The sequence below is a fragment of the Vanacampus margaritifer genome, chromosome 2, assembly GCF_051991255.1.
Source record: "Vanacampus margaritifer isolate UIUO_Vmar chromosome 2, RoL_Vmar_1.0, whole genome shotgun sequence".
NCBI classification, from domain to species: domain Eukaryota; kingdom Metazoa; phylum Chordata; class Actinopteri; order Syngnathiformes; family Syngnathidae; genus Vanacampus; species Vanacampus margaritifer.
Window position 1 is genome coordinate 43,820,319 of NC_135433.1, and position 22,228 is coordinate 43,842,546.

General features: G+C 40.4%; 1 protein-coding gene across 4 annotated transcripts in view; it reads right to left on the reverse strand.

Annotated features, from left to right (window-relative positions):
• LOC144044259 (zinc finger protein 521-like) overlaps positions 1 to 22,228 on the reverse strand; it is a 164,762-nt gene that overhangs the window by 124,704 nt on the left and 17,830 nt on the right. For 3 of the 4 annotated variants that reach the window (XM_077558561.1, XM_077558559.1, XM_077558558.1), the window contains one exon: positions 10,378 to 10,581. Coding sequence is in view for 1 of the 4 variants with exons in the window: in XM_077558558.1 (XP_077414684.1) it covers positions 10,378 to 10,581 (204 nt within the window). In the remaining 3 variants the exon portion in view is untranslated. Of the gene's footprint in view, positions 1 to 10,377; positions 10,582 to 21,756; positions 21,886 to 22,228 lie in introns of those variants that run through there. The other variant, XM_077558562.1, reaches the window with a different exon arrangement.

The following is a 22,228-nucleotide window of genomic DNA, read 5'->3' on the forward strand; positions in this document are numbered from 1 at the left end:
GATTCCGATTGGTTAAAAATAAATGCAATTTCAATGTGATGTGTGTGTGCGTGCGTGTGTGCACGACACCTGCACTCGTGATTTTGAAGGTTCTGAGTAGATTTCATTTGCAAAGTAGCACCATAAAAGCTAAAAACAAACAAAAAGCGACAAAACCCTAATCCAAAAATGACCAGAAGCTGCACAGCCAAGACACACGTTGAAATTAAATAGTTGTAAATAAGTTAACTCATTCAATACCTATTTAGAGGATTTTGACTGATTTTTCAGGATCCACAAAATATTGTGTTTCATGATTATTTTGACATCGGATCTACCAAATGAAAGAAGAGACTTTTTATTTTCTTTCACCACAGAAAAAGTTTGATTTGACCCTTTTCTGTTCTCTAATAAACAGCAACAGAACATAGCTAAGTTTGATGAAATTCAGCCATTTTGACCAAAATTCAGAGAAAAATAGCTTTTTGTGGAAACAAACATTATTTGACATGGACATTTTTGCTTCTCCGTGCTGGGAATTTGGTGTATTACCATTCCTGAAACTGCTTAGAAATTAAAGGGTCAGCGCATCAAAACCTGCATCAGACCCATAGAAACCTACCGAATAAAAAAAAAAAAATCATATAAAATGACAGAATTCGACTTTAGCACGGAATGTTTGATCCTCATGGCCTTGGTGAGCTGTTTTTGGCATTTCATGAGTGAATATGATTTTGCAAACGTAACGTAATAATGTCATGTTCTTCTTCTTTGGACAACAAACTATTTGAGACTGATGTAGCTTAACAGATTTTTTCATCACAGCTCCATCTGTTGGATCAGGTGGGCCACCTGTTCCAGTTGGTGCCAATGCAAAAAATGACAAAAAAAAAATCCTCAGTCTGTAGTTGCACCGGATTTTGCACAAAAATGTCCTGGGTTTTCACCTTGGCTGACACTGCCCCATACCTATGGACAATTTATAGTCTTCAATGAACCTAACATGTACTTTTGTATTTAATATGCAAGAAGCTACGACAGTTGTGTCATGGTACACTACGGCCATACCATTTTCCCACTTTGGTTTTTGTCGTCAATAGACAGGCGAATAAATGTACCGTTACGGTTTTGATGACAATAAATCCATCTGATAGCAAAGGCTGGTTCACGAGAAGTTTTTATCCACACGTTATATTAAGGAGGTCAAGTGGAGCCTGCGGGGTGGTAAACGACGCATCATCTAAACCGCAAAGTGAATGCACGCAGGTGCTGCTACTATGAAGCATGTGCGCATGAGTGAGCCCTCCGAGCGGATGGCTGATTGAGCAAGAAGATACAGGAGTGTTTAATCAAAGGTAGGGGTTTGATGATGATGAGGATGCAAAGGTTTGGCTCGAGCCTACAAGCCAAAGCTCTCCATTCTCATTGTGATTGTTTTTCTGCAGGAAAGGCAGCCCTCGACTGACAAAGGCCGATAAATACTTTATACACTGCATAATGTGTGCAGTGTGCGGCACACGGTCGAGAGAGACGCAGGGAGAGAAGAGGGGCATTCTCATGAGGGCATATGCTTTGAATTCCTAATGACACTCCTGTTAATGCTACTGGCACAGGCGCACTGAGAGCCAAAGCCGGCGACTTTAAAGCTCCCTTCGTCTTTGCCTTTCTCCCAATGTCTTCACACGTAACAGGCGCCCCACACGCCAGCACAGTCGCGACAGGACCCTGAGCCCCACTCACATGCCAAAAGTGTGCTATTCTCTCCCCAACCTACCACCTCTCATCTTGTCAAGTCCTTGTAATCAGTGTGCCGCCCCTTTGTACTGGGATGCCGGCGCTGGACTAATCAGGTCTTGCTCTTGCCACTTACTCGTCTTGTGTGAGGCGTTTTGAAGCAAATATAGCCCTGGCACGGTCTTCTTGGCATTCGCATAGTAGATGTTGGATCAATGCAGAAAGTTACAGAGTACAGCTAATGGGATCCTGTTGGAAACTGTTAAAAAAAAGCACAGCCCGGCTGCCAGCGTGCTGCTCATAGTCAGGGGATATTGCTAAATGTTTCCATGTGGCTGACCCAAAGACTGATGTAAATGCGTTAAAACGGGAATAAAGCTTGTATCACAGCTTTCAGGAACGTTCACCCCGCTCGCCGTCGGATCGCATATTAGAAACGTGTCTGCGCCGTTTCCATCACATTACCTCAGTACTCGGCATTTTGCGGAGGATGTTATTGTTTGGAGTGTTAGCATTGCATTCTCTCATAAATCCGAGATGTGCTTTATTGAAGCCGAGTGCGATGTCTACAGGGAAGAAGGCAAGAAGGGGAAAAATCTACATAATATAAATCCATACATGGCCCAGTTATCTCTTTCTGCTTCTCCGTCGCACCCTTTTCTGATTGATTCCTTTATCTGGGGGAAGCAGAAGACATGCTCTGTTTGCTCGCACAGTGGCTGGCAGGAAAACAGAGAAAGACACTTATTAAAAAGGTCATCTCGCAGAGGGTTAAAATAGCCGGGCGCCGATCTCTCTCAAGAGAGAGAGGGGAGGCAAGGAGGGGCTAAGGACACAAGGAAAGGTGTTGCTCTGGGGAGCTGGAGCCATAATGAAAGAATAGCCAAATGTGCGGTGAAAGGCATATTTTAAATTTAACTATGTAGCTTGAAATCAGAAATTTCTGTTAACTAGTAAACAAGAAACGCTGAGAAGTGCGCTTGCTTGCCTCAAAACCATTTCACTTCCTCCGGTGGGAGACAAAGCAACGGTGAAGTGTTGCTTTGGCGAGCCCTGCGGAAAAAAAGCCTCTGGCCTCCCGTCTCTTCCCCAAGGCGGACTAAAACCCTGTCGGCAGGATGCTGATCCCCACATGGAAACCTGATCCGCAGCCATCCTGGAGCCGCAGGGGCCACCCCGCCTCCCCTTGGAGCCCCTCAAGTTGAAGGGGTGCTCCGGTTGGGGGAGGGACAGAGGGGGGACATTCCTATAGTCCTGCCCCAGCCGGCCTCAACTCTCCGGAGGAGCATTCTTGCGGCCGTGCCCATAGCCTCCACTCGGGATCTCCGGGGGAGCATTCCTGAAGCCCTGCCCCGGCCCAGCGGAGGCTCCCTGGGGACGCATTCCTGCAGCACTCGCTCTCCTTCTCCCCTTCCTCGCCTCCTTGTCTCCCTCCCCCTCGCTGCCTCTTGCAGCCTCTCGCCTTCCTCCGCAGTCCAGCATTAGTGCGATCGATAGCGCCGATTGCATCTGGGACCTCCAGGCAATCCATACCCATGCGCTCCCTTAGCGCACTGCAGTGGTCATGGCTTAAGTGCACGGAAAGGTGTTATACCTCCGGCAGACGGGGTGGGGGCTGGCGGGGCAGACAATGGTTGCGTTGCCATTGATCGTGGTGACATGTAACATCTTTTTCTTTCTTTCCGTCTATCTTGGGTGTGGTCGACGTGCACTTTTGACTTCTTTTGGAGTTTTTTTTCTCACTGAAGTATGCAAAAGGGATCAAGGACCTACCATGAAGTGGTCATATATAAGCATGAAGAGACACTTATTGCCCTAAAAGAAACTCTCCCATTAAGCTGTTATGGAAACTTACCAGACCAGGGGTCTACTTGTGGTCAGATAATGCATAGCATAGCAATAAGAATATGCGTCTACTTTGTACTCTCTCTCATCTTTCTAGTAAGGACTAAACAAGAAAATCAGCTCTTGGGGTTTCCAAATGTTGAGTTATATAGAAAACAATGACCATGTTTATATGCAGTCAACCCTTTCAAAACCTGAGCATTGGCAATATTCGGGTATCTGAATAAGACCCCCTTTCGTAAGCCAAATTCTTGTTCATACAAAGACGTTCGGAAAACCTCAATTGAACTGATTGATTACATCGAAGGGGGCATTCATTGGTTTGTTTTTTGCACATGCTCTATTCGCAAGGAATCTTAGTCCTTTGAGTACAAGAGATATTTGTACGCGTGACGGCCATCTTACATTATTCTCACATTATTTCCTGTCTGGCAAAAATGACGGTGTGTACAAAGTATATATACACACACATACATTCATTTATATAAGTCTGTGTGTCAGGTGCACAGCCCACCAGAAATACACAAACAGAAGTAAACAAACATGGCAATGCAGCACAGCAGCACATTTTTAGAGCGAAAAGAACCTGGATCCTTTATTAGTGTGGTGAGTAACATGAATATAATGTATTTTATTAACCGTAGAAAGTTACAAGCAGAAATGATGTCTATTTACATAATTTATTGTTCGTGCGTCACGGTTTATATCGCGATTTTCCAATTGATCACAATGACCATCTATACAAGAGTAACTCTGTCCGCTCACGTATGTAAATGGGCTATCCCGAATGTTTTAGTAACCTGAATTTTGACCTCATCTCGAATATTAACTGCATATAAACGTTGTCAATGGCGAGTATAAGCAGGACCAAAGACTTTGTGCACTATATTACGTGTGTCTGCTCTGTACAAGATCTTTGCTTCCTTACTAGGATTAAGCAAAGATATCTCTTGGACTTTTCAAGTGGTTAGTTTGGAGATACGGGAACAAAAATACATTAGAAAGAAAATATAATGGAATAAATCAGAAGAGGTGGTTGGTTACATGCAATCAGAAAATGCCTTTGTCTTCAGAGATAGTAAAGCAGCATGTGTCCCATTATTGCAGGCTATTTTTGAACGCCACGTTCCAAGTAACTCTAAACAATTTTATGTTTAGTCATCATGGGGCATTAAGCAGCTGCCATGTTAGTCACAAGACCTTCTATACTACACTCATACAACTGCACTCAACATAGGGATGTTGGTTTAGTTTTAACTTCTTTAGACTCAAAGATGATTGCAGTGGACATGACATATTTGCGTCTACACCAATAAAAACGCATCATTTGAATGATGTCAACACTTCTGGTTCATGATTGGATCCTAGCTAACCAATAACAATTGCAAGTTGATTTGCATGATGTTGATGTTAAAAATGTTGCAGCCATTCTCATACAAATAAAAACATGCGATAACCCGACCCAAAAAATTCCATGTTGTTTTTATGTGGGAAAAATCAGTTTAAAAAAAAATGTCCGGCAGAAAAAATGCGGGTCTGAATGGGTTAAACTTAATTAGTTTTACTTGACATGAAATGTAATCTACTGATCTCATTGTTGTTTTCAATTGTTTGTTTCAAATATACGCCTGTAGAAATCAAAACATTTTACGGAAATATGGCATCCTCATTCATTTGAAATAAATGTGGCACCGTCATAAATTAAAAAGAAAAATGTCAGTTTTCTTCCCCAAAAAGAAAATGTTTCAAATGGTAAAACTGGATCTTTTAGCAGGTGCTGCTTCTTGATTAGAAAACGTCTCTAATAAAGCATCCATCTGTGAGTGGAGGCTGGATGTAAGGCAGATTAATTGGTCATGGATGTCTACATAATGCCACAAAGGAAATCTCCTCCCATATTTCTGTGTGTACACAAACAGACAGACACACACGCACACCGAGTAGTACTTAGTATGCCATCTCCAAGTTTCTCTTCTCCCACTGTGTTTGAATACTAATAGAGTGTTTCTGCACAATCACAATGCCCAAATGGCAATTAGAATCTTTTGTTTGCTTTCCACAGGGGCTCTTATCTAAACTCTGTGTTTTTTTCTATCAGCATTGAGCAATTAAGCGTTATTTGTCCGTAAGATTGACATTTCTAAAAGCCCGGCTTTATTATATGAGGAATATGGCTGAGTCAGTCTTGACCACAAAGTACAACCCGCAATCGGCATAAAAGCTTCAAATCAAATATCCAACTCTCACAACACTGCCGACTTTTTCCAGACTATTACACCACAAAATAAGTCTAATTACAGCAAAGAGAATTTTAATTCCAGCCCCCGCCGCCTCTTAAATAATGCCCTTTGTGTCTTGATGTTCCCAAACAGACAAATCAAGAGTTAGACTGATGAAATTGGATTAGAAGGACAGCCGTGTTAAAGCAGGTTCGGCACCTATACGTTCCGCTAAAAGGCTTCTTTCTGTTGGCTGCCAATGAAAGTGAAGCGTGCTTTGATTTTTCAGTCGCTCGTCGCTCTTTGCAAATGTGCGCACCCGGGGCAAACACGCACGTGCATGCGCACGCCTGTGATACGCACGCGTGTGCATCTCTGTGTGCGAACGGAAGGAACAAATGAATGCACATGCTCGTATTGCCACTCGACAGAAGCTAGTCATTTTTTTTCGTTGGAAAACGCAAACAGATGAGACGGCACTGTGGCATCTTTCAAATCAGGCTCAAGTTTGATTCATTTTGCGACATTTTCTTCAAAAACATACATGTAAGGTTTACTGTAGAATCACACTCATGAACCCATGAACTGCCGACCAGACCACGGTATCCCCCACCTCTCTCCCAAAGCCATCTGAGCGCACCCGCAACCCTAATGAGGACAAGCGCTACAGCAAACGAATGGCTAGATAAAATGGTAGCGCACCACAGTACAGTACCGCCTCTTCCAAAATGTTAAAAATAGCACAGACAACACAAATCATTCATGATTCATTACAAGACTTCTCAGCTGGAATACAATTGGAACTATCTAGCAGACGCAGCAACAAAAAGTAGCAGGATTGCTCTAATTTATTAATCCATCGTTAAGAATTCTGTCTGAAGTCATGAGTGAGGCAAAAGTAAGTGCAATACTTTGTTGCAGCCAATAGAGGCACCGTTGAGTCAGCCTCAACTTGTTGAACATTAGCTACGGCATATATCAGGGGTGGCCAAGTTTGGTCCTCGAGAACTACTATTCAGCCTGTTTTCCATGTCTCTGAATCTAATGATCAACTCAGCAGCAAGCTTTGCATAAGCCTGATAACGATCCTGATCATGAATCAGGTGTGTTAAGTGGAGCGAAACATGGAAAACAGGCTGGATAGTGGCTCTCGAGGACAGAACTTGGCCACCCCTGGCATATATGCACGCTCTGCTATCATTATCAGTAGGCATGGGCGAGTACCGATACCTTGTATCGGGAAAATACTAGCCTTATTTCAAGGTATCAGGTACTCGCAACAGCAGTTAATACCAGTATTGGTTAACAGAAGTTGAACAAACGCATATTTTGATTGAGATTTTCTCTGGTTACTTTATTTATTTATTTATATTTAAATTCATTTTATTGTGTATTTGTTCTATACAAAATGTGTATTGTCTGAAAATGTAAAAAAATAAATAAATAAATAAAAAAGAATCATAAGGAAAAATGCTTTTGGGATATATAGGTCTTTAAAATTATCTGTCATTGTTTTTAATATAAATTTTGTGTATAGTGGTATCGGCGTTTGGTATCAGAAACTACTCAGAAGTCTAGGTATCGGTCTGAAAAAAGTGGTATCGGACTTCCCTATTAAAATCATACTTAGTTGTTCTTTCCCGATAGTTGATGTAGGAAATGTAGTCAAATGCCCATACCTTGTTGCTAGGCAGAATTTGTGGCATTCAATCATTTGTAGCCCAGAGGCCCATTAAAAAATTGGCATATGTCAATCACACACACACACACACACACTTGCACTGTGGTCAGCTGTCCTAGCAGCTTCTTGTTGACTGCTTGCATGTGCTGTATATTTCAGGCTACTTTGTCATCGTTGCTATGTAAAAGGTGTCATAAAAATACATTTGACTTCATTACAAGGCTGATTAAATGACTTACTAAGGACTAACAAGCGTGTTAGCATTAAAACTATATTACACATTGGGAAAAAAAACTACTACATGCTGGGAAAGGGTCAAAGACCCTTTGACCAAGTACACAACAATTTGTCAGGAATTAGAATACTTCACGGATGCCCCACCAGATTTTCAAATCGGAGCTCGTGGTGGTGACAGGAACCCGGATGTGCAAAGGAGGACAGCATGTCCGGAGGAGGAAGACACACGTGCACACAAAAACCTTCAAATCACATCATTAGTTCTCCCTGCCACCTTGTCAGAGTATTTATAGCAGCGTTCATCCATCAACAGGTCAATGACACACACTGCCAATGGCACCCTTCTTTTCTGCTTCCACTGGCAGCATGCGAGCATTGGGACTCCTGCCATTCTCTGGCCTTCTTACTATAGGGCGGAGGTTCGAAAAATGCAGTCTGGGGACTCACGTGGCTCCATCAGCCATGGTTTGCGGATGTAAAAATCAGGTAGAATCAAATATTATGTCGCACCATTTAAAGTGCATATCTACATATGGAGACTGGTGGCCAATAAAGCAAACATAATAAACCAATCGGTCCTACCTAAGCTTAGGTTTGGGACCATTAATGTAGTTCTAATGTGACATAGCAAATACATTTGACATCCCTGCAAGAACACAAATAGTTTTTGTCTTTTTAATAGAAGAGAAGAGAAGAGAAGAGAAAGCCATTATTTGCAATATATATCCTACATTATACTATGTCCAGGTGTCTCCCGTCTCATCAGTTTGTTTATATTTATTTCCGTGCTTTCTTTCGGTCTGTATGTATATGTGAGTCCTGGCTGGTTTATTTTGCTACTAGTAAGTTTATTTACGGTTTTGGGGTTGGACACTTTGTATCTTGTTTTGTACATTGTTTATTTTTATTTTTAATTAGTCCAGTATCTTGTTTTTGCTTTTTGTTCTCTTTCAATTAAATTATGTTATTTAAGAGCACACCTGCTTCGCGCCTCTCTGCTTCCCCATTTTTGGGTCCACCACCATACAGAAACATGGCAAGACCTATATATCCCCATAGAATTTTTCCTGGTAATTTTCTATTCTTTTAATTTAGAATTTCTAGTTCCTGATCGTAATAAGACCACATGAGGATTGCGGCATCGGCCACAGTCTCCATTATCGATACCATGAAGGCCTGATATCTGCCTGATACGACACCTTGTAACGGTATTTGTGGTGGTCGATTTGTGACCGTTTTGCAATCAGGAAGTAGAAATTCAAAAATGACCATCAATTTCATGCAATTTTAAGAAAAATGCTATATTGGGATAGATGGAGTTTATTAGAAAAAGTACTAGTGGTATAGGTACTTGATATCGGTATTGGTGACCACCAAGGTTATTTTACTTAACGAATATAAATATAAAATATAAAAATAAAATGCTTTTTTTTTTAAAACAAAAACTAACTGAAACTACATTTTATGTTTACAAAACTAACTCAAACTAACAATAATTATGGCAAAAATATCCTTCGTTTTAATCTTTGGTCCCGTTATTAATTTAATGCATGAGCCTTTGGGGATGATTTTAAATGTGATTTTAAGTATACTGATATTAACCGGAATAAGGATGTTTGAAAGTATCTCACACAGAAGTGACATCATCTAGCAGTAGCCAATAGAAAAGGATCTTCAGATGATGTCGCTCCTAGCTGACAATTTTGTGTTTGACTTTTAGCTCCAATGGCTCGGCTCGCCTGCTTTTTCATTTAACTCAGCTGAAATGCAACGCTAGGTAAGAAATGTGTTACTTTTTTCATTTTACCATGGTGTTTGTTAAATATTGTGTACAAGTAATAAACTTAAAAAAAAAGAAAAAAAAAAGAAAACGAATACTGAAACTAACTCAAACTAAACTAAAACTAAGCATTTTTTAATAACTAAAACTAATCAAAACTATCCCTGAAAACGAATTAAAACTAACTAAATTTAAAAAAACAAAAATCTAAATGTAATGAAAACTAACTAAAATGAAAATTCCAAAACTATAATAACCCTGGTGATTACTCAAATGTTTAGTATTTGTACTGGTACCAGTAAAAAAAAAAAAAGTAGTATCGAACAGTCCTAATGCAACTTCGAAAAATTATACCAAACTAGTGTGATGTAAACATAATTTTGCAACTACAACAATAACGCAATTAAATCTCTGGTTTTATCACTTCACCAATTTTTATTTAAAGAAACACAATGTAACATGTGGACTGCATTTCTTAAGCACTTATAAAAAATAAAATAAAGCCTAGCAAAAGGAAGCAGAGTTGGGGGGTTCTACAAATTGCATTTTTCTATATTGCAATGTCAATTTTAATATGGTTCATTATTGAGCCCTAATTCCCAGCTCCCGTAAGTCGGTACCGTACCGATTCAAATGTGAAAGGTGCCCAACCCTGAGCATAGACAACATACTCATTGTGCTCTCATTAGCCTGCAGTCAAGTAGCATAAGGACAGCCTATTTGTACGTGACATCTGTAGGTATTGATGTGCAGCAAACATGACTAATGTGCGCCAGGGCCGAGCCAAAGTGGCAGTCTGGCGTGGTGCTTCCCCTCGGCGCGGTGACGGCGTATTCTCCGGCGAGGGTGAGCGAGTGAATGGCAGAGTGGCGGGCAGGCGCGGCGGGCTGAGCGTTGTTTACCTGTCAGCTGGCATTGATTAATCTTGTGTTCGGTGAGATCGCTCAGCGACTCGAACACCTGCCGGCAGCTGTCGCAGCTGTGCAGCGCCGGCTCCTCGTCCTCCTCCTCTCCCTCCTCGACTTCCTCGGGAGAGAGCAGCCTCTTCTTCCTCAGACGCCCGCTCTCCGCGTCCTCCGACGCCCTCTCGGGGGCGCACTCTGGATCTGGAGAGCAACGGGAAATGACACGAGAGATGAGGGCAAAAGAAAATTGGGTGACCCACCAACATCCTTTTGGGCGGCAATAAACTAGCTTTCCAAAGCTTGGATTTAATAATAATAATAAAAAAAAAACAATAATAAAAAGTGTAATAAAAATGCAGGTTCACTTTGGGCCTTTGTAACTCAACCACTCGTGCCATAGCAAAAGTGTTCGGCAGGTGAAAGGCACACACACACACACACACACACACACACACAAATGCGCACCTCTGTTATTAGAAATGGTTTTATGCCGTGTTTGCTCTGCTTCACCCAAGCAAAACTTCAGTATATGAAAGCAGACTGATGGGAATAAGTGTAGTTAATAAATCCTGGACTGCAGCTTTTGGCTGGACTGGACTAAAAAAAAAAATAATAATAAAAAAAAAATGCAGGCAGTAGTGGTAGACTGCATGAGTCAGGAGACAAAACATATTAAGCAGACATTCCAGTGCAAAACACACAAATCTGACGTTGTTGGGAAGTGTGTGTGTTCCACTGTAATCATGACACACTTCCCTAAATTATTCAGCCTGGCTCGCAGGCAGCGGCGGTCGGGGTCACGCACATCAATATTCTTCATTCCATCTGAACGTTAGTCTCTAGTTGGTGTTGTGCATCCGAGTGGCGCCCGGAAAAGCTGACCACCGACGTCCCAAATTTTAATCACAACTTTGCCGCGTGGAAACAACAAGAAGCCGAAAACCTCGCAGAGGCGAACGCGCGCTTTATGAGCGGGCGGCGAGCGGCGCTTCTCGCCCTCCCCTGCTGTGACCAATGCACTTCACAATAAGGCTGATTAAAAAGCCACACTTACAATCATCGCCACCCTGGCAGAGGCCCTGTGGGGCGAAGGAGCTTGTGTACTTCACTGGCAGCCATTTTAAATCTCCATCATGCATGCCCGGACTCGGAGAACATTGAGAAGGAAGCCTTTTTTTTCACGATACAGTAACTATTGTCTGAAGCAGTGATTTCCCAATACTATGCACTATGATCATCACATGTGTATCCAATTTCACTCCACCAGCAATAAAATGTACCTAAATGTCATTCTTTCTCCCTGATATTTCATGATCGACTTTTTTCCGAAATGTAGAGACTTTCCCAAAAAGCTTCGCTGGGGTGGACTCTATAGAGCTGTGCGATACTTGAGATTTTGTTATTGATTGATACCAAGTAAATACTGGTGTCAATATCGCAAAAATGTTATGGTATTTTAAATCATTTGTCCTATTAATTAACTTTTTTTCTTTTCTTTTTTAATTCGACTTTCTTCTTAGGTTCTTAAACATGCCATTATATAATATCCTCAACAGAAACATACCTGGGCTGTTATTTAAATTTGCAATGTAGTAATAATCTTCATATTCTTAGTCCCTGTCACTCTTCTGCACTCAAAGAAACGTCAACCACTGAAGTTCCTCTCGTCCAATCACAATACATAAACAATACTTACATGTTGTGCTACACTAATACATAGCTCAACTAGTAGTTGGAAAAGCTCCAACAAACATAATATGACTCATTGTCACTGCTGTCATTGTATATAAATGGAAAATATCGATACTGGCGCACTGGTATCGATCCGACACCGATACTCACGTTAGTCTCGATTCTATCGATACTTGGATGGATCTGCACAGCCCTAGCGGACGCACAGCACCCATGCAGATGTAGGTAGTCAACCGTCAAGTAACTCAGTGCTACTTATGCCACAACCAGCTTGCTGGCTACTAGTTTAGCTAAACATGATGAAGACCACGTTAATTGCTAAGATAACCTAATACTGATACGGCTAGCGCATTAAGCACCAAAACTAGTAGTACTTGGGATGATCAACTCCCCTTTCACAGCCATCTGGCTGGAACGCCATTAAAGCAGAGAACATCCAACTTTGAACAATAAAATATCAGGCAAATTATTAAGCGTTTGGACTCTGGACAGAAAGTCTACTTGCTAAACATGAACTGGAATCGGAAATGAATTACGCTACATCATACGACAGTCAGGAGGAATGGCCTATAAGATTAATATATGACGAAGCTGAAAAACAGCATAAAATTGAGTACACATGCTAACCCAGAATGTACCATATATGCATGGAACATAAAGAATATGTCCACAAATAAAGAAATAATGCTAATTGATTAAATAATATGTGAAAATTGAATCGTAGCGAATAGGGGCAGATTGGGTAGAGCAGCATCTCAGTGGATTCTCCACATTGACTCATCTGAAAACATGTAGTCGGTGCTGCTGTTTTGGTTAGCAACTGAGTTCAAATGGGCTCCAAGTTAATACCATGAGAATGAGATGCATGTGTGAACAGTAGCGTCTGTATATGAAAATGATTAAGTGACAACCAGCATTTACTTGAGTGGGGGCACAGTTTGAGGAAATACGGTATGCATGCCACACAACTCGTCCAAGGCCACTCAGGTTTTTCCCCCTTTACTGTCACCACTCCCCCCCCAACTCACAGAAAAGTATTGATGCCACATCACACCCTCCATTGTCCTTCCCTCCCGCAGACTGAACATGCCCTCTAAAAATATCAGCCCGGTGGTCCCCGGTGGGAGCATGCAGAAGAGAGCGGAAGGTGTTTCATGAAAATGAAAATCCCAACCCAATCCTCACAGACGCAAGCCTTTGTCGCTCTGGGGGCCAAACGCCATACAATATAGACCTCATCTACTGACACAGAATGACAATAGGCACCAGAAAGTCAACTCTTTTTCAAGCATATGCCTGTGAAATCCTTTTTTATTTTGTTTACCCAGAATGCTGTTTCGAATACTTAATTTCTCTGAATGTTGCTAACGCTCTTCTAAGAAATGGATGGCTGTACTGTGCGTAATGTAAACTAATGCAACATGAGATGTGTCATGACAGATCCACCAATATTATAGACCACAAAATTACGTAGTCCATTATTATTAGCTAGCTACCCAACACCATAAGATTGAATATGGCAATTTCCCTGCCGACAACGACACTGTATAAACACTTGAGCATGTGACATGGTTTGAACAAAATTCTAAACAGTAATGTTAGCAAGACATGACAACTTGAGAGAGTTCCTGGTTGTTCCATTATTATATACTGTAGACAACCAAAATTGGGGTTCACTGTAGCAATGGCAAAAACATTCTCATTGCAAACTAGAGACAAGCTAGTGTGCCAGCAACATAACTTTGAACCTGCTACTTTACGGTCAAATTATTACACTTGACACTTCAATGTATCAAATCTAAAATATCAACAGATTTGCCTGTTTAAATGTGTGGCAAATTTCATACATTTCCCTCACATAACTGAACAGTAACGTTTTGTTCAAAGACAAAGTTGTTGTTCTTAGCTAGCTAGTAGTAGCTAGCTAGTAACTAGCTCATGTGCCATTAACATTACTTTGACACTATCTTTTTATCGTAAAATTATTACATGTTGTATTGATGCTTTATAGCATAAACATATAAATTACTAACAATATTAATCATTTAAATATGTGGCACATTTCCTACAAGCACCTCAAATAATCCCGAACAGCAACGTTAGCAGCTATGGTAGTAGCAACAAAACATGGGATCCTGTGTTGGTCCAACAATTATTATTTATCACAACATAGGTGATCAGGGGTCGCCTTAAAGTAAGATAATGCACCATCAACGTGAGGATAAAGTTACCTTAAGGTTCCAATTGTTTATGTAGTATTTAAGATTTAAATACAGCGACCAACAACAATATTATCTCACCGGTTTCATCTGCCTTAAGCATCCTGGCTGATCCCCCAATATTATACAAATAAGTAGGGATCCAGGGTTGCCATGACAGACAGACGTGCTACTTACTGTATATCAAGGAATGGGAAATACTGATAAATAATGATAAAATAATGACTAGATATTATTGACAAAAATCAAGTCATCATCATGAAACAAAAGCCATTTCCAAAAGAATGAAAAAGCCAATAAAACTCAACCAGGATCAATTTTGGGTTTGTAAAAAACATGTTTAAAAGTTACTAATGTGTATTTTTTTGCTTTAGCTGTCCCATAATAATCATATATAATAAATTGAGATTCCTCATGCAACGCCGGATGCAACATGTTGGAGGTGGCGGGGGCAGATGAGACATCTGCGGGGGAGGGGCTTTAAGGAGGAGAGTGGAGGGAAATGATGAGGGCTGGCGTTGGGAGCACTTGACATGGCAAGGTCACGTCCAACCCTGGGATTAAAGCGCCACGTCAATACTTGAGGTTCCTGCGCCCGTGGGCCTTTACAGTAATCTATCAGATCAGGACATCTCCTCACAGCCACTGCAGGTCGGACAGCTGATCAATAGCGACGCGTGCATGCGCTGGCTGACGCTCACACTCAAACATGAGGCAAATGGCGTTGAGTTTTGCAACATCCCTGCAAAAATGCTCTTAATAGACTCGCCAATGTGCAAAGGATGAGAGGGAAGACGTATTGAACGTCGATACAGATTCTGATCAAACTGAAGCAAGATGATCGTCACTCCCACTGAAATTATTCATGGGGGGGGGAACAGAATCAAGATCGGATGATTTATTTCAGAGGAAGTTACGGTCGTGACTAAATGTTGTCGTTCCTTTGACAAAAAAAAGTACTTGCACCTCTGTTGCATTTTGCCTTCTCAAGTCATGATTAATCATCATATCCACACAATCAGAATTATTCTTAATCAATTACTGTAATTGAGTTTTAAGTGCATTTTGGGGCTACTTACTCACACTAGGCCACTCCAACCGTACTTGAGCCCACTTGACAACTAATAGTCTGTTTGGCTAGTGAAAGTTCTCTGATAATGCACTCTTGCCAGTTATTCGTTATAACCACCACCAAACAAAACAACTAAAAAATAATACATTGGATAAAAAACGGGCAGGCTACGTCATATAATTCTCACGATCCAAAAAGAACGACTACAAATAATACAAAAAAGTCTGTGACACGGTTGGTTACGTAAAAAGTATGCGTCATGTGATGAATGTGGCTGCACTTTTAACCAGTTATTCATGATAACCGTCACTTTGTGTATAAAAATATCAAATAAGCAACGACTCGTTATAATCCAAGGACCAAAACCAAGTCCAGCACGGTTTAAACGCGTACCCTTCAGTCACAGGCCACCTCAATTAATCTCATCACTCTTGTAATATTTTTCTTTTATATAGTTACACCCTCATCCACCTCCCCCCTTTCACTACCTGTCTCAGCATGGGCAGAGCACCACGGGGGGGCAAGGGGCTACGAGTACAGTTGGATCCCCTGCAAGGGACCACAGGTCCCTGGTGGAGCTAATGGAGCGCAGAGGAGAATATCAGTTAAAGGCTTATAAATATTTAAGTGTAGAAATATTCAATAATATAAAGGGTGGGGGTGTCCAGGGGACTCTAAGGCGGAGGATGAAAGTTGTGGCGTGATAAATGTCACCCGAACACCAAAAGAGAGACTGTCACATGATATATGTCTTTGCTTTCAGATGTGAGCATTTTAGATGCTATTTGAGATTGAGCATGTATTCACATTGTTTTAGTCAACTGGTGTCGAAACACAGGTTCCAAACATTCAGAGACATTCTCCTACAAATATTCGAAATGTATCATTTTTAGATAGTTAACTCTCTAACTAGCAAAAAATAGATGGATATTAATACACTAAGGCATCAAAAGCCGTCCTGGCTGGTCCACTGATTTTACAGACTGTTAGATTAGATCTCTGGCACATAATTAGAAAGTGGAACTTGAGATAGATTTGTTTACTGCTGTGACCCTTTATTTTGCTGAACGCTTTGTACGTTTCTTATCCGCAACTTCGGCACACTTAGTTTGGACCAGTTAAAATCAGAGATGGGAAAAATACTGACATTTTCTACTTGAGTAAAAGTACAGTTACTTGTGTAGAAAATAACTGGTAAAAATAAAAGTAGTCACTCAAATACAATTTTAAAAGTACATGTTCTAAAATGTACTTGACGAGTACAAGTAAAAAGTATTTTTACCGGATGCTTCCCTCTACGTCAATTTGAAAGATATTAGCAAATGGAGAAAAAATGACCCTCATATTTAGGGGTTGTTCTAATCTAGCCAATTGCAATGTCATGTGATCGCGTGTCATAGAGCCAATCATAAACTGGAACGTATTGGATCGTGTGAAATGTATTATTTGATTGGCGGAGCCAGGAAACACTGACCGCTGATTTTTCTTCCAGGTCAAGTATTTTAATCGTTTTCACGATTTAAAAACAAAAGCAACGACCTTGTTTTGAAAATGTATCGAGTAAAAAGTACAGATACTCATGTTAAAATGTAAGGGATAAAAGTAAAAAGTAGTCAAAAAAAAAAATACCCAATACTACTCAAGTAAAGTACTTTGTGACGTCCTATCTCTGGTTAAAATCAGTTAAGATCAAGATTGATACACATCGAGACATTGTTTAAACCCTTCATGGGCGTTGACTAAGACCGTATTATGAACGGATGAGACGGAACTTATTAAGATCATGAAAGTAGGTGATCCAGACTCAGAGTCACTATGGCAAGAACAAAACTGCCCCTCATAAGAAGCTACCAAATAGCTATCCCGAAATGTGATATACAGTAGACAGTAGCTAGCGGCTAAGAGGCTAACAGAAGGCAAAAGATGCCTTTCAAAAAATTCATTGAAATCTGACGCAAAAACAAAAAGCAAAAGAAAGCGCAGAGGTTTCAACCCGGCTTGCCGGTGAATAAAGCAAGCCGGCAGGGCTTTCAAGCGTCTTTGTGCACCCGTTGGAAACATAATTACCCGCTCAAGCGCGCCTCTCCTTATTTCCCCATCACTTCCCGGAGATCATGATCCTGTGATGCCCCGCCCTTGCTTCCTCATCCACCCCCCTCGCAAAGCCACCCCCAAGTTCAAATTAAGAATTTATTTTAACCAGCGAGCGGCTTCTGTCGACACATGTCGGCGAGCCTGATCAAAGGTGAGCGCGCTTCTTTATCAGAGTGTGTGGGGGGAGGGGGGCTGTCAGGAATAGGAGGACATTAAGATTGAATAACCTTCACACACTTGGCAGTACCTCATTACTTAAATATCTGAAAACTTTGGTACACCCCCACATAGTATATACATACAGTACATCCGCATGTACAGTAGGTCACACTTCCTAGCGCCACACATTTGTTAACCAGCATTAATAATTGAAAATTTGATGTATCATCTTCTGTAGTTCATAATGGCACCATATTTAAGATTTTGAGGCATCATCTGCCATTTCCAGCAAAAAAATAATAAAAATAAATAAATAAAAATAACAAATCAAAACCCTGACAGCACATTTTTGATGGCGAATTCTTGATATGATCCTAAAACTTATAAGACGTCAAGTATGACATAAATTAGATGACAAAAACAACGTAGAAAAGAAAGCTTCACAGTATGTAAGATACCGGCTTTTGGTCGGGAGCGTTTGGCAAAATTCCCTGTAAGGGGTTCGTCAAATTACAAATCCTAGACTTCGCACAAAATGGCTGCTTCAAAACAAAACGGCTGACATCATGTTCCGTCATGTTTTTTTCAAGACGCTCGTCGCAGGAAATTGAATTTCGAATTGCGACTGCCGAAAAATGAAACTGCACGTTCCCTTCTGCACGTACTGTACACACTGAGCGAATTACGCCACATCCACAGACAGAGGGCGGTCCAGTTTGAAAACTATTGTGAACAGCTAAGGTGTTAATCTGCTAATTAGAAGATGTTTGAGTCATAAATGGTCAAATAAAAAGGCCATTGTAAAGACATTTGGGGGGGAATTAGTCCCTAGAGCAAGGCAGGGGTTGCTCAAGAGGATGAAGAAATGGAAAGTAGCATACGGTAAAAAGTTAAAATTACAACACACAAAAAAATGCATTTAACATGAAAAAAGTCATAACATTATAAGATGAAGTGGTAATACTAATAATATGAGATCATTTTTAATTTTTGTCTTACATTGTTATAAAAATAGTTGCAGTATTGCAGGAGAAAAAAAATGAAATTTTACTAACATCAAAATGAAATGAGACAAAAAGGTAATCATTTTAGAAGAATGAAGAGGAAAAACTAATTTAACATTTTGGGATATTTTTAGGCACCCACATAAACATGTACACCAGAGAGCTGACTATGGGTGAAAACCCCCAACAATTTCCTCAACTTTAATAAAGTCTTCAAATGACAGATTTTTTTTAAACAAAAAAAGTCACAAAGTGGTCATCTTCAAAATATTACAATAAAAAAAGACCAAGGTTTTGTAATATTGCCAGATTGTTTTTGAAATGTTAATGTAATGAGATAAAAGCCATAATAGTACAATTATAAAGACAAAATATTAAAAAATATATATTACGAAAGGAGCTGAGTACAGTTGTAATAGACTTTTGTTTTTTCTTCTTTCCATCCACACATACATCCACTCACGCATGCATCCACTCAGGAACGAACGCGGTCCTCGGGCAAGAAGCAAACCCGTACCGTTAGCACAAGGGCAAGCGCCAGCACAACCTCGCCACCCAGAGCTCTTGTAATAGACTTTAAAAAAAGTCGCTTACGTATATTTTTTACCATAAACTTCACTATTTCATCCACAGGTACATATGAAATTATAAATATAAGTATTGTTGTAAAACACTACATGTTTTTTGATTGGCCAAAATTTGCGACGTCATAACAACTACGATTAAAATTTCAAATTGCCACAAAACTAATGGCCAACACTCTGCCACAAGGTTTTGCACGCTGCACGATTTTGGGCGCGGAATCCTGTCGCGTTGTTGGAAGAATAATAGTCAAACGAGCAATTCCAAAATGTTAATGCATTGGCAAAGAAAGAAATGGCACAAAACGAGAATGGAAATCAGTTGTTATATGAGAAACAACATTTCATCGCTGCCTCTCTTTCCTGCCTGACGCGCTGGCAGGAGAGTCTTGCCACGCCGTGAGTGGAGCAGCACATCAACAAAAAAAAAGACGAATAACAGAGAATAGGATTTGATGAAGTGGAGTCTGCCTGCCTTACGACATGGAGACATCGTTTTCAGATATGGGAGAACGAAAAGGGGTCTAGTATGTATACTATAAGAGGAAAGAAAGAGTGTCGTGCATGTGGTTATAATTACACACAGGCAGCAGCGTCTTAAGCCTTGCACACAAAGCTCGGGCTAACTAAAAGCCTCATTAAATCTCAGCATTCTCTCTATACAGTGCATTATACCATCTTTCTCTCTTTTGTTAGCATTTGGCTTAGCGTCCTGTCAAACATGAATGAGAAACAGGAAGCAGGGGCCTGTGCGCCATTCATGGGGGTCTTTTTAGACGTGGGTCTGATTGATCCTTAATCTTGTCAGGGGGTTCTAATGGATATTGTGGCCATGTCCATCAAAAGTGGCAAGCCGAGTTGTCACCAAGCAGTATTAGGGCCACGCTTGAAAAGAAAAAAATAACCATGCAAGGAACAAGTCATGTTGCAAAATTTAATATTAGGATTATTAGTAGTAATGTTACTATAATGGTAAGAGAGTAAATTTAAAAATAAAGTTATAAAATAAGCAGAAAATGTATATTTTAACAGATAAAAGAGTCAAAATTACTACCCCCCCAAGATTAGGGATGTTCAATACCACTTTTTTTCAGACCGATACCCATACTCAAATCTTCAGTACTCACCGATACCAAGTGCCAATACCATTAGAACTTTTTTTTTTAAACAGATTTTTTTTAAGACCTATATATCCCAATTATAGCAAATATTCTTAAAATTGCAATAGCAATTATATTATTTCAATTTGCTCATAAGTCATGTGACTGTAAGTCAAAAAAAAAAAGGGATGCACGATAATATCGGTGGCCGATAATTATCAGCAATTATCAATTAATTTGAAGTCAAACAGATAAACCAGATAATGAAGAAATCCGCAGATAATTATCGGCAATTATCAACCACTTTGACATCCTACACATAAACCAGATAATAAAGAAATGTTTGCATTTTTTAAACATGGCTGTCAAAATGAGTTACTAGTTTTCTTTGAAGCAGACATGTCAATAAAATTTTGCTTTATGGCGCTTTACACAATGTTTACATGTATTTGTCTATGTTAGCGTTATAGTAGGACTCAAAAATACATTTGTATTCAAGTTAATTTTGCAAACAATTATCAGCTGACTTATCGGTTATCGACGTCGGCACTTTCTAAATGATTGGTTTATCTGTATCGGTTGAAAATAGCATTGTCGTGCATCCCTACAAAAAATAGATAAATAAAATGAAACAAATAATCCAGTGGCCAGGAGAAAAAAAAGTCCCAATCAAAATATTCCTTTTAAGGAATACAGTAGGGCTGCCACTATCGAATATTTTAGTATTTGAATACGCGACTGAAAATTCTGAAGTACTCGGATTAAATATATTTTTGCTTGGATAGAGAGTAATGAAAGTACTAAAAAATATTTTTTTTAATCAACAGTTTATCTTTTTCGAATTGTACACTTACATTATACGCCAGGGTAGTGCATTTATGAATTTAGAGCAGTTGACCTGAAGGCCTAATAAGACAAATTAAATAGGGTATTTTAAAGGCATTTTTCTTTTGTGTTACAGGTCAAAAAAAGAAGAAGAAGAAGAAGCTTGTGATGAATCTGCAGACACGAAACACATTCGCTACTGGAGTACTGCCCTACAGGCCACATCTTAAATCGGGAGCCAGTTGAAATGTAACGTGGCAGTATTCACATCACGCTAAAATAACATATACACACATGACAACCAGGAAAAAGAACCCCCTGCACACTGACAGAACTTCACTCAATGAGTTTATTTGAGGGAAGCAACGCGTTGAGCGTCATCAGGTTCACCTCAAATTGTTGTTGTTTCCCTTAAATAAACTCATTGAGTGAAGTTCTGTCAATGTGCAGGGGATTCTTTTCCCTGGTTGTCATACCCGAGCTCCGAGCTCCGAGCTCCTGCTGCCCACCAGCACCTGACCATTGGAGGCTGTGCATAGACACTTCTCCATTGATTAACATATACACATATTCATGTATCGTAAAGTTCGCTCCATTCATGGCGCCTTGGGCGCAAATGCGGCAACTTACCCCACGCCAGCCACGGCCCGGCCTGGACCAGGTTGAGTGGACCGCGGCGGCGGCGGCGGCCCCGCGGGGAGGATGTTTGGCCCCTCGGCCGAGCCGCCACCACCTGTTCGCCGCAAGCGCCGCTGCCGGTGTTCGTACCAGATGTGATCAGGCTGCTAGATTGTATCGGGGTCGCCTAGAGATGACGTCACGCTACAGGATTGGTTGGAAATTGTCCGTTTACAATTGTTCAATAAAGCTATATTTAAAAAATTGACGGTGAAACAGAAATTAACGAATAAAGATGTAATTGAAATAACAAAATGTATAGACTAAAATTGTAAAAACGTGAATAAACCTAAGAATATAAAAGCAGGATACTTTAAGATTTAAGAAATAATAAAATAGATTGAAGCGCCTTCACGCTTGCTGGTGATGTCACTACTGCAGCGCTAACGAAATGCGCGATTCACTTCGGTTTGGTTTCTTTTTT